The sequence below is a fragment of the Fringilla coelebs genome (assembly GCF_963513975.1).
Source record: "Fringilla coelebs genome assembly, chromosome: Z".
Taxonomy (NCBI): Eukaryota; Metazoa; Chordata; class Aves; order Passeriformes; family Fringillidae; genus Fringilla; species Fringilla coelebs.
In genome coordinates, this window is record NC_140031.1 from 62,169,254 (window position 1) to 62,182,483 (window position 13,230).

The 13,230-nt window shown below is 38.9% G+C and overlaps 1 protein-coding gene across 1 annotated transcript in view; it reads right to left on the reverse strand.

Moving 5' to 3' along the window:
- The window catches only part of NCBP1 (nuclear cap binding protein subunit 1), a 29,341-nt gene that overhangs the window by 10,495 nt on the left and 5,616 nt on the right, over nt 1–13,230 (reverse strand). The window contains exons 9-18 of the mRNA XM_084225046.1: nt 12,643–12,740; nt 11,271–11,334; nt 9,444–9,554; nt 8,963–9,027; nt 8,194–8,256; nt 6,830–6,904; nt 5,652–5,755; nt 4,691–4,813; nt 3,466–3,568; nt 2,035–2,128 (exon numbers count right to left, since the gene is read on the reverse strand). Coding sequence (XP_084081172.1) covers nt 2,035–2,128; nt 3,466–3,568; nt 4,691–4,813; nt 5,652–5,755; nt 6,830–6,904; nt 8,194–8,256; nt 8,963–9,027; nt 9,444–9,554; nt 11,271–11,334; nt 12,643–12,740 — 900 coding nt within the window. The remainder of the gene's footprint in view (nt 1–2,034; nt 2,129–3,465; nt 3,569–4,690; nt 4,814–5,651; nt 5,756–6,829; nt 6,905–8,193; nt 8,257–8,962; nt 9,028–9,443; nt 9,555–11,270; nt 11,335–12,642; nt 12,741–13,230) is intronic.

Consider the following 13,230-nt stretch of genomic DNA (forward strand, 5'->3'; position numbering starts at 1 on the left):
CATCGTGGAGTCAGTGGAAAGGCTTACTAGCTACAGGCACTGCCATGATTCTGAGGGAGTTGCAAACCATCTAGCAGGCAACTGCAAAGAAGAGTTACTGACTAAAGAAGATGCAAGCTGCTCAGAAAAAAGGGCTTATCTTAGTTACTCATGTGATTGAATGCCACAGTATCTAAGAACCCCAGCCTGCGCTGTATTTATCCTTACAACCACCCGTTGTCAAATGAGGAAGTGTAACAAAGCTCCTTTTAAGGAAGGAAAATTAAAATAACTGAATGAATCATACAGAGGACTCAGCACTCAACTTTCGAGTCCCAGGATAGTATCCTATGCTCTATTTGTATTTCTGCATAGCCAGGAAGGATTTCTGATTGCTTAGCCTGGTCTTCCAAAAAACACACATCTAGGATTTTGAGAAAATATTTAATCTCAGTGTAAAGTTTCTCTTTATGAAGTTACAACTACCAGCTTGTTTTTAAGTCCAGGGACTACTGGCTCCTGCTACTAAGTGACTACTTGCAGCGCAGAGCGCTCTTTAATGCTTTAAGCCATGTATATAAGCATTGTTGGTCAGAACCAAATCAAAGGATGTTCCCACAGACATGGGAGTAGGATGAACATCCTGAAAATAGACTCTGGACAAGTGTCCTGCTCTGAAGGCACTATTCCTTCCATGTGACAAGGAGGTTGAGGACTTGGGAATAAGAAAAAAGTTCTTGATCAGAAGCAAAAACCACCAAACTGCAGTAAAAGCAAGAGAAGAAAAGTTCCATGATTAAGTAGAACAGCAAACAGCAGACTTTCCTAAGTTTTGCACTTGAGATTTTTTAAAGGGATCTTGATTTATTAATTAAAATTTAACATGACTACTTAGTCTATTTAGACTTGAAACCTCCACCACAAATTGGTAATGCTGTGATAAAAAGGAATGAAGAGGAAGCTGATTCAGATATTACGTTGCAGTAATGAAATTTCTTCTGATCCAGTTAAATGGCAGCAAAAAGTAAGACTGTAAATGTCACATTTTCAAGGTCAGTAAACTGGGTAATAAGTTAAATATATATTTTTTGAAATCCTCCTTTTATGATGTTTTTAAGAGAGGTAACAGCTTGCACAGGCATCTTCTAGATGCTCATTTTTTCCACTAGAGAATGGACCACAGGTCTAGTAGCAGATGCAAGGATTACTCCTGGTTCTCAGTGGCATCACTTCTTATAGTCTGGCCTGTGCAACTGAGGCACAGTTCACTTTCCAGCAACACAAACACACCAGCAAGGAATACGTGAAGTAACTAATGCTGGCAAAGTCAGCCTGTGTTCCTCATTGATTTCTATTCATAGAAAAATGACAGCTGAGGTAAAACAACTGCTGAGAAGAAACTGAACAATTTAAACAATGGAGACATCTTTTGCAGGTCTTTTAGGGTGTTATCTCCTCTGGCCCGAGAGTGAACATTATCACAGCACTGTCAGACTGATCTGTTCTGAACAGCCACTATTGCAGCTGTACTCACCCTGCCCACACAACAGTGACTCCAGCATGAGCTCTGTGTAATAACTGGACAGCTTCCACTAGCAGTTGTTAATGGGGGAAAAAAAAAAAAGGAGAAAAAAAAAAGGAAAAAAAAAAAGGGCCCTAAAATCTCTAGGCTTCCACATTTCTAAGACTGTGGCCTGTTTTATTTATGAGATCTACATGCTGTTTAAATTTATGTTGCTTTCCAACTTTGAACAAAACCATGGTTTCAGCAAAAGTTATTCACTTCTTCAACAACCAGCACAGTACAAATCTCAGTTTTAATGACAGTCCTTGCTCTTTCACAGTGAACTCTTCTTGAGAAAGAAGCAGTACCACTGATGGCATATATTTTATGTCCAGCCTTCATTTTAGTAGTAGCAACAATAAAAACAATCTAAACTTTCCTTAAAATGACAATAGACAAATATTAAAGGCTATAAAACAAATATTTTTTAATTCACATATGACCTCTGTGAGCTGAAAATCACAAAGATCCTTGACATTCCAGCCTCTTACCTGTGGATGATTCTTCCAAACCTCATACACAACTCTCAGAACATGCAGCTTCCCCTCATCACTTTCAGCAAGTGTTTTGAAGACTTCATGAAACCTTTTAATAGAAGTAAATAGTCAATGGATAGGCTGGGATCAGGTCAAAAGAGCAGCAGATATAAGGCAAGTAGTTTACGTGGGCCAAAGGAAAATAATGCGGCTATCTACAGCGTTTCTTAGACAACAGTTCCCTGGAATATATTACCATCCTGAGCTAAAATAGTCTACAAAGAAATGACATCTCCTAACAGCAACTTACATGCTAGTCCTGAACCTCCTTCCTGAATTTAGGCTACATTTCTCAGGCTCTCAAAAACAGGAGGCACTTTTCTGCTTCACGTGCCTATCTATACACAAGCAGAACCAAAATTTGCTGCCTTTTTAGCCTTAGACCTTCCTCTTAACGTGTTTCTGCAACTCCAGGCACTTATCCTAAGTGCCTCTTTTCCAAGGAGAGGCTGTTAAAAGCACCTATTTTAGCAGTTACTCTGACTGCTATGCTGCATTCATAGCCCAGCTTATTGTAATATAACTATAAAGCATAAGAGGCTCTTCTTGATCTCTTGGCTGCCACTGCTGTTGTGCAGCAGGGAAAATACCATGGTCTAAGCATCTGAATCACCCTGCTTCTTTTACTCCTGACTGCAGGTTACTACCTGCAGCTTCTTAACAACATTGCCTCTGTAGAGCTTCCAGGTGCATGTTTTTGTAGTGGTTTTATTTATCTTTAGGGACAGATAGAAAAATAACTCATTAAGATGCATGTGATTACCTTTCATGTAACAAAACCACTTAAAATCAAATCCAAAACAAAGGATTAAAAATGTTATTCTACTTTTGCTAAAAATGATGCACCAAATTATTTGCAGTTCCCGCATATTTTTAAGGGATGAACTCCAAACTCTTTTAGGATGGATTTTACTCTGCTTTGGTAGAGAGAAGAAATTAACAGCAGACTGTTTTGAAGTTTCATGTTTTCTTTTTCTGTCCTTTTTTTATACAAATATAATTGTCCTAGATTCATATTCATAGTACAAGATATTGTGATGGCAGCTACCCAGTAACTGAAATGTAGGGAGAACCCCCTTTTCTTTGCCATAATCAGCAAATATGCAATATAAAAATGAAGTAATTTTCCAAACCTGTCTAATTTACATTACATGACTGCAATGTATACACTTCTGTTAATTCCATTCATAATGTATAATACATCTACATAATTTAGGATTTACACTACCATTCCTTCAGAAAGAAATGTCATTAGCTCTCCTAGTCATATTGCTATGTGGAGTACCAACACTGCTGAAGCTTGCACTCCACTTCTTTTATCACGCATTTCACTGTCAGAATTAAACTGTTCTGTGAGCCCCAAAATAATGCATATATTATACTTACTTTGCCAGGGCGCTGAAGGAGTGGCTGAAAGACTTTGCAGCTAGATGGAGCAGAGTCTGAACAAAGACTTCTATTTTCAGAGGGTTAAAAGTAAATCCTTCACCTGCAAGTTATTAGAGGTTGAAACTAATAAATACTTAAGTAAAGCATGTAAGCTACTCATACAGCTGTAGAGATAACTTATGGTTTTAGCTCATTTCACAAGAGTTCCATCAACAGAGTTTTGCAGGGCTGAGCAAGGAGCTAGTATAAAGACTCCCACAAAACGTGCAGTTTCACGCTCCAATTTTGCCATGGAGAAGATGGCAATTCTGTCAGGGACACAGCCACCCCACACCAACATATGACAGCAGTGATGGCAGCACAGAAAGTCAGCAAAGGAAACTGCAGCAGTGCACAAAGATGAGGGCCTTGGAAGGCCAGAAAGATGGGGGCATGGGTGAGGAGGGGGGAAGGCAAGGATCATTAACATACAGAGGCCAACCATTTAGGATAGAGGAGAGGGGTCCACCAGGCATGTATAGCAAATACGGCAACGATAGTGAATGGTGTCAGGTGCCCTGGTGACAGGCAGAAGGAAGAGCATTAATTAGTGGGTAATGCCCAAAGCAGATCAGGAAACACGACAGTGGATCCCAGGGAAAAAAAAAATCCACCAGATCATGGTTGTGCCTGTGTAGCTGAACCCTTGCAAATACTAAGAAAATAATGAAGCATTCACCATTTAGTTCACCTCTAACTCTCTCTCACACCACTCACTCCATAAAACACTCAGGCTTTAGGAATGAGTGCTGCCTGTGGCTGCAAGACTAAGGGGAATGTGAGTAGTCCCACTGTGAGTTTTTATCTCATGCCCTCTGTGGAACATGCCAGCCAGTAGGCTGGCTGTATTATGTGCTGTGGGACTGCCCTGAGGAGAGGGAAGCTCTTAGGGCAGAAGCACTGAATTTCAGAACTGCCCTCTGCTGCTGAAAGCAAAGGGGATGTTAAAGTCTTTTATTCTGTCAATAATTGCAAGAAAACACACCTCAAGCACCAGGTTATGTCTATCAGGAAAAACAAGCAGGCCTCTGCACGTAAGATGTTTACAAAAAAAACTAGCAGTCGTGTATTTACTGCTCAATTGAAACCAACTGCTAGAAGGAAGAGCATATAGATGTGTGAACCAACACATACAGCTCCAAAGCCTGTCTACACACAGAATAAATGAAAGCTTGTATCTTACCATCGTCATCATCCTGGTTTGGATTAGGTACATCTTTTAAAATGCTGAAGATTTCATCATTGCTGGCCTTATTTTTAATTGCAATTGTTAAGCAGAGTGCCACAGTATATCCAGGAAGAGACCCTGAACAAAAACAAAAAAAGGGTCAAAAATATGGAAAGGCAAGTAAGCACTTTTAACATCAGTCTGCCTCACAGAGAAACAAGAACCCTTCCCCGCTACACCTAAAACTATCCAATAGCATTGTCAACCTCAATATGCCATGAAATTGATCAACATATTTTCTGGTCTTCAGGTAAATTCAAAATCTGGAGTAGAACTTTTACAAGTCAGCTCAGGCAATCACGTTCCTCACTAAAGCTCTACTTCAGTTTCTACCAGGTTTCTAAAAATACAATACATCCTTGTCTTTCCTCTGTATCTTTGATGATGACACTTTTATGCTTAGGGCTGTATTTACATTGAGCAATAAAAGGAATAATAAGGTCCCTCTCTACTTCAGCCTTTATGGTGTCTGCTCCTTCTGTATGCTCATTAAATCATGTTTACCAGTAAAATATTCTAGTGCTTCATGAGGTCCAAAAGATAATTTCTCATTACCCCTTCAGATGCTGATTTCCACAGTATTGTGCTCAAACAGGTGAAATAGATGAATTGTCCAATTTTAGACTTCTGGCAAGTAACATTGCACAACACCACAGCCATATCAGCAATAGTATCTTGATGCACCTGGATTTTCTTTGCTTCATAAGTAGCAGGCAGGATTTTGTTAGAGAGATCCAGGCTTAATACATATTAATTACTCATGTGAAGCCTATTTACCCATATGAAAATCATGTATATTTGATCTGCATTCTTATTTATCAAGTCAACTCATATTACAGTCCATCTAGTGTGCTCCCTTGCTCTGAAATACATCTTCTCCAACTTGACCACTAGTACTAGTAATTTTAATACTTACTGTTGCTCTCATCTCCGTATTTGTAAATGCACACTGGGTTGGCAGGACTGAGGACAGAAAAACTTGCAGGAACAATGTCTATTATTCGCTGATGGTAGGAGAGTCTGGAAATAAAAAGTTCCACAGCAGTAAAATTAAAAAGGGAATAACACCACAGCTAATGAGTCCTTCATAATGTTTTTTCTGTATTTAATGTCCATAGAACAAGATTCAGGATGACTATACAACAGAATGGTAGCTTCTGCTGGGTAGTAAGAGCTGAGTAAACCAAACTTATTAGTACGTGATTTTTATTTTAACTCTGTGATGCTAGAGTTTCATCTTCATACAATTAATTTGCCTTATGAAGAGGCTGCCTGGTAAGAAATTTTATACAAAAACCTGTGATGTGCTGCAGAAAACTAGTAAGATGTCAGTATTCAAAGCAGGAAAAATATTAAACCAGACGTCTTCATTTTACTTTGCAGGTTCATTTCACTCTCAAAAAGACTTAATTTGCTATCAGAGTTTTCAGTGAAATGGAAGAGTGCCACAGAAAAAAATGCATATGTTGTGCAGCACAATGCTTTCACACTTCGAATACAGAATTTATCCAAACCTCAATTGTTTTCACGTAAGATGCTGAATAACATAGGCTTTTTTAACTCCTTCTCTGTTCTACACCACTCTAATCTCAACAATTTTAAGCTCAGACTACTTATCAGAACTACTGATTATGTAGTCTTGTTGGGTTTGGAGATTTTGTTTGTTTAGACAGTCGTTCGTTAGTTTAAAGTAAATGAACATCAGAGGCACCTAGAAAAATCAAGACTAGGTTCTCTGGTTTTAGTACAATTAATGGTCAGTTCTCTCTCTCTTTCTATGAATGCTGAATACTTTCCAAGAATATAACCTAAGTTCTCTTTCTTCCTATGCCTATGGTGAAGCATGTCTTTATGTAACTACAGTGTGCATAGATAGCTCACTACTGTCTGCATCTCCTGTTTCTCCCTCTCTTTAAAGCAATGTCCTACAGCAGGTAAACCAGATTAAAAATCATATAAACAACAGACTCATCTTTTAACTGAAAATTAATTGTAAGAATAGATGTGCCCAAGACAAGAATCAAGTTAAAAGGAATCTGGCAATATTCAGATGAAACTTTGTCTTGAATGCAACTATGGAAAGATCATACTTACCGCATGCACTTTTCCAAAACCTCTCTCACAAATTTGGGTTTGGGTTTTTCAAGGTCCTGAGTAAGACAATCTGACCTATCAAAGGACAGAATACAATGGCTTTTAGCAAAAGCATTTAGTCTTTTTAGTCTCTTTTTGGCTTGGTCTGATAGAAGAAAAGAGTCTGAAGACAATGGGGGTGCTGGACCATTTAAGGGTAGGCTCTTTAAAGCCATTGAGGTAAGTTAATCACTACTTCCTTATTGGCAGTTAGCATTGCTGGAATCTCATCTGTGTGATTAATTTCCATGTAACCTCCCTTCCCCCACCACATTAAAAATAATTTGTGGATATGGGTAGCTGGCTTTCCCTTTCCTTAAGAAAGGAACCTTGAGTGATTTCATAGTCTGTTTCTCCCTCAGCTCTTCTGGCTGATTTCAGATGCATTGCAGGTAAAGAAAAGCCTGAAATACAGTTACTTGCAAGATTTGTGAAAAAGGTCTTTTGTGAGAGAGATCCACGGAAGCATTGCCATCAAGGGACATCCAGGCAAACTAAAATTAACTCTTTGAAGGCTGCTGCCTGATCAGTTAACATGGATGCCAAGCACTCAACTCCACAAAAGGACAGGGCATGAAACTTAAGTAAAGCCACCGAACCCTATCAGAAGGCTGAACCCTTCTCCATAAGGACTCTAAGGCATATCACCTACAGAAAGCAGGTACAGTCACAGGCTGTGGAAACTACTCCACGGAGGACTTGGCCTCAAGGGAATCTCCCTTGCTACAGGGGTGCCTGGAATGGAAATCTCAGGGAGCCTGTGCTCAAACATTAATGTGCTCCTGGGAGCTCATACAGGTTCAAAATGTGGCACAGTAGGACAGATGGCACGGCAAGCTCTGATGGAACTTCAGGCACTAGGATTTGGCAGGTGGGAAAAAGACCGCAAGGTATGAAGGATAAAAGTTTTAATGAAAGGTTTAGGGTAGGGCAGAGAGCAAAACAACACAATGAATTCAGGATACAAAGAGTCGGCACAAACCATTGAAGTAAAAAAAAAAAGATATGTGGAGGCATTTTGGAAAATTTGCTAGCAACTGACAAAGTGCAGGACAAATTAAAGGGATCACATTTCTGCTTCCTTTCTTTAAGGAATGCATACACTGACTTGAGATTTACCACATAGTTCACCAGGGACAATACAGTGATTAAAGAGATTACCAAAATAATCTACCACTGAGTCCTGATGGACAGATAACAAAAGGTCTCTGATAAACTAGAGGAAAGCCATTAACAGGGCCACCATACTGTGACACTTTCTCGATGTGTTTGAAATGTTAAGGTTCTAGCAGTATCAGGTTTGAATCCAAAGGACAGAAACTTACCAGTCTTCCCAGCTCCAACGGAACTGAAAGTTGCTCAAGTGGTGCGAAAACCAGTTAATAAATCTTAATTAAAAGAAAAAAAAAAAACAAAACAAACCTCTGTTAAATGTCAGAAATGCAGGAAAACCTTGCATTGAGCTTATCTTATAAATGCATTCTACTTTTCCAAGACTAGCCTAAACTCTCTAAGCTATTACAGCATTTAACAGCTTGTAAAAGCTGGGATACAAAAGACTCAGTTTGGAGAGTCATAAAGGGTTTATGGACAAATAGCCCGATTACCAATTAAAATGCAAACTTACTGTGAATAGACAACTTTCACATTTTTAATGAGTCATTATCCACTCTCCTACTCAATGCAGATTTCATTGAAAGGCTAAAATAACCACCATTCTCCTCCTCTGGGTGGCACATATACCATCAACTTCTCTTCCAAGTCACGCCCCCAACCACTAGGGAGCAGGCACAGGGTGTAGCAGAGCGCTACACAACCATCAACAGTTCTGACCACAGAAAAGTTGTCACCAATCTCAACTGTCCTGCATAGACAGCTGGACTTGTGACCTGCAGGGGGGCGTTCCTGAGAGGAGAGGCAAGCAGGAAATCTCCATCTTCTCCGGAGACCACTCAAAGGCAAAGCTCACAAAACATTTTGAGTAACTTCAGGTAGCTCTAACAAGGCTTTCTGACTACTCTTTACACAATCTCTTTGTCTTCTTCTACACTGGATATCGAGGAATGTTTTCCACCATCTCCAAAACACATTTACCTGTCCACACATGTTGTATTCATTGTGTCCAAACGCATGTAGAGCATTTCTGTGGCTTGTGCAAGCTTAAAGTTTCTTGTTAAGGCTTACAAAAAAGAAGTAGGTTAGTCAGCTGTTTTTCCTTTCTGGTTTTAGTAGACTGTCATCAACTTTTTGTACTGGAAGGTCCCTGAGCCTACTCCAAAATCAGGTAAACCAAGTAAATCCACAGTAGAAAAAGCAAAGAATATTGGGAGTTCCACCCTGTAATCCCAACCTGTTCTTCCATTATGGCAACAAGAGTGCTGGCTTCTTCCCCAGAAGGACAGAATTCACATCATGCAACAAGCAATGCAAGTGCTACAGGAAAAGTTTCCTGCAGATACTGTGAAATATTAATACTGTAAAATATTAACAGTATTTATTACTATCCCATCAGCTACAGAACAAATAAATAAAGACTGCATTTCATAAACGCTCCTCAGGAGCACAGAAAGGATACAACTTGTGGTAAGGAGCCAGGCTGAAGTTTGCACAGCTCAATCAGAAGCGTTGTGTACATGACTTCAATATGCGGTGGAGATGGCAGCTGAAACAACTCTGCAAATATTACCTATGGGAGAGGAAATCACAGAATAAGAGCACAGTCCAACATGTCCTGCACAACTCGCAGCTTCTCAATTGTGGCCATCAATCTTAAATAATGAGCTATCCCAAAAGACCTATATTTTTCTATCAAATGCCCATTCCAGAAAAAAGAGAAAGAACCAACAGGATGCACAACACTCTGCCTCTTATTGGTTCATTGGTACAGTGTAACACAACACTGTACTAATACAGTCCACTCTGTTCTCATCATTTCATACTAACACAACACCAGCATTACACATCTATTGCGTTTAAGAAACATAGCATGCAACTCTAGAAATGGGCATAGTTATAACATGACCCACTGCAATGACACTGTATGATCTAAGAAATGAAGAAATAATCTGATTTTGTTGTAAATAATGAAGCCTAAGAATTTAGCATGAAAAGAATATATACATTAAAATTACATTTTTACCTTTTCCATTGCGCCTATACAAAACTGTATATAAATTAAGTCACAAATTTAAACTGAGAATTACAACCAGCATTTCATACAACAAATACATATGCTCCATTCCTTGGAATGTTTTTCCATTCCTTGGAAAAACTCTTCTAAGAAACATGAAAATAATCCTGCAGTCAACATTTCTGTTTTTAATTTAAATAATATCAAAGGAGTCGGGAAACTTCATTATGGTTGATCAGTTTCCTCTTTAAATTTCTGAATAAAACTTAAAGGAGGAGCCTTTTTTTTTTAGATAAGTCTTATATAAGAAATCAACATCCGTTTATAGATTTCGAAAACATCACACAAAAACACATTGGCTAGAACTTGTTTTTCTAAGGAAGGACTTAAAAGAGACTGTAAGATGCTGGGGAACCTTTCTGTCAGCATAATTTGGACATTTTGTTCAGACAGATATGGTCAAAAGGTAGGGAGAACTCTGTTGGGCAGAAAATGTCTCCATTTTTCAAGATAGAAAATAACAACTGGACAACCAGTTGCATTCTGAAACTCAGGGAAGTTTCACAAGAAAAAAGGGAATTTTTACAGGGTTAGTCATATAATTTGTACACTTTCAGTTTTTTCATCACTTTTTACAGCACTTCAAGATACTGGAGGTAAAAATCACTACATATACTTCAATGTTAAGGCATAAAATTATGCCTAATTTTAGCACTGTTTATGTAATGAATTTAATACTGTTCTAAGTGTAAAATGTTTACTCTGAAGAGTAAAAAAAGAACAGAGGTGACCAAAACTCAAGCAATTTCACAGCAATCAGAATATTTGTCATTTTGGTGGCAAAAGTAATTTGCAATCCCACTTTAAAATCAGTATTCTACATGGGATTATTTCTTGTCATAATTAGCCCTGAAAATCATACTTCTAATTACTTCTTCATAAAGCCTTTACACAACAAGTTGCTTTTACTGTACTTTGTTAATTCCTCTGAAAAATAGATTTTTCCTATGTTTAAACTGACTTCCGTGAATTTCAGTTTGTGTATGTTTCCTCTTGTATTTTAGTTTAAAAGAGAATGTACCAAGTTAAAAGCACAAGACTATCACTCAACTGTATATAACCTGCTCATTTAGAAGCTGCTGGTTGAATTTAACAAAATTCTGACTGATTTGCAAATCAAACTGTAATTTGAGGAACCTATAATGGAACTAACAGGGATGTGTTACTCATGAAATAATGGAGCACCAAAGAGGTGAATTATAAAATCCATACCTCTACTATATGATAGTTCAAAGGGATCTTGTTGTTTCCTGGATAGCTCAACAGCTGTGCAGCACTGTAAAACCACAGACACATTAAATACAAACATAACACAGCAAATGTGATACAAAACTCAAGCAAGAAAATTACAGAAAATTAAAACAGCACCAAACAAATCAATAATCCTTCAAAAGTCTGTTATTTGATCCTTAGAACACTGACGAAAACAAATAGCACAAGGACTCACTAGCACTGCCTAAACTACAATATGTAACGATGTACTCTCTGCAGCAGTAACGTTGCTTGAACACTATGCTGCTACCCACAATAGTTTAGCACAGAAAGTCACAGTGAGCTGTAGTTGTAGCATGTGTGAGTGAAAAGGGGAAAAAAAAAATTATCCCAAACAACGAAATGTTTGGAGTGACTTGAAAGTACAATTAAGCTAATGGTTTATATAAGAAACTCTAATGTTTCAAATGCCTTATCTTTACTCACGTCATTATCACCTATTCATTTGTGCAAAGCAAACCACCACCTCTGTGAGATACAAGATATGCCACTACCTCTGGCAAATCTTGTATCTCTCTTGGTCTTTTACTATCCTCTGAGAATTAATGAAGACTATCCCAGTAAGAGCAACAACACCAAATTTCTAGTTTTTGCTAGATCAAACAGCTGCAACCACAAAAGTTTATCCCACGCCATCACCAAAACCATTATTTCTGCCCATTTCATGCACAATATTCATGGTTTGCTAGTTTTCATATGGAAGTGTGACAGCTGTGGCAAACCATCTGGGTTATCAATTATCCACATCAGATAGTATTTGGGCAGATATAAAGCAAAGTGCCTCCTGGCTCAGCCGCGTTGAAACTGACGAAATCTGGCCCTGCAGTGACTCCCCAGAGTGAACTCAATTATCTCTGGCATGTTATTCCCACAGGAAGCACAACAAGGAGGTGTCCATAAACACCAATGCTCAGTCAGCTGCAGATGAACCAGCTCCATGGTCACTGCCCCAACTAATTAGCATTCCAGGAAGCACAACAAAACCACATTTTCCACAGAGGTCCCATGAGGAATAAGGCATGTCTGCATACTTTTTGCAGCACATGCCATATTACCAAGGGATTCCCTTACCAAGAAACCACTCCCCTCTGGATTACACAGACTCTCTGTTATCTGGATGTTATGGATACGCAGTATTCCAGCTAACAGTTTCAGCACAGATAAACTTGGTAAATAAACTTACACCACCAGCTTCAGGAAATGTTTGATCTAGAGCTCTCGCCTAACCAGTGCAGGACATATCCCCACTGGCACCAAAGCCCCAGCAGCATTTAAAAAGTGCCACAGCCCCCCAGTATGAAGTTCCTCCTACCAGGTCTTTCTCTCTTTCCAGTGAGATTTGATGATGCAGTGGAGGTTCTCCTCTATCACAAATCTCTCAACGGAGTGGCTGCCAGGCATGACAGGACCCTGGTAAGAAAAAGCAAAGACTCATGAAGATGACTGCTAATGTAGTGGTATCATGGACAGCAAGTTTTTTTAGATACATTTACAGGTAGAAAAAATTTGCCAAACATCCACATAAACACCATGAGGTCTCAGCTGCCCTGTATCCTTCAGGACTAAAAAGCCAGTATGACACATTTCCACACAAACCTCAGTGTCACCCATGTTTAAAACAAAATGAATAGTGGGAGTCATTACAAGAAGAGATAAGAACAAAATTAGAGAATATGATTGTAAGTTTACAGAGCATCTGCTTCTTCCCTTTCTTTGCAGAGCCACTGCGAAAAAAACACAACTCAGCTTAAGCCAGACTACACTAAAGCTGCGGAGTGGAAAGAATACACACTCATGGTCTTCTTCACTACAAAAACCAGAGGCCAGTAAGTGAAGGTAAAAGGCAGCAGACTCAGTTTTGCTGCTAGCCTTCCAACCATTCACTGTCTTCACTCGGAGA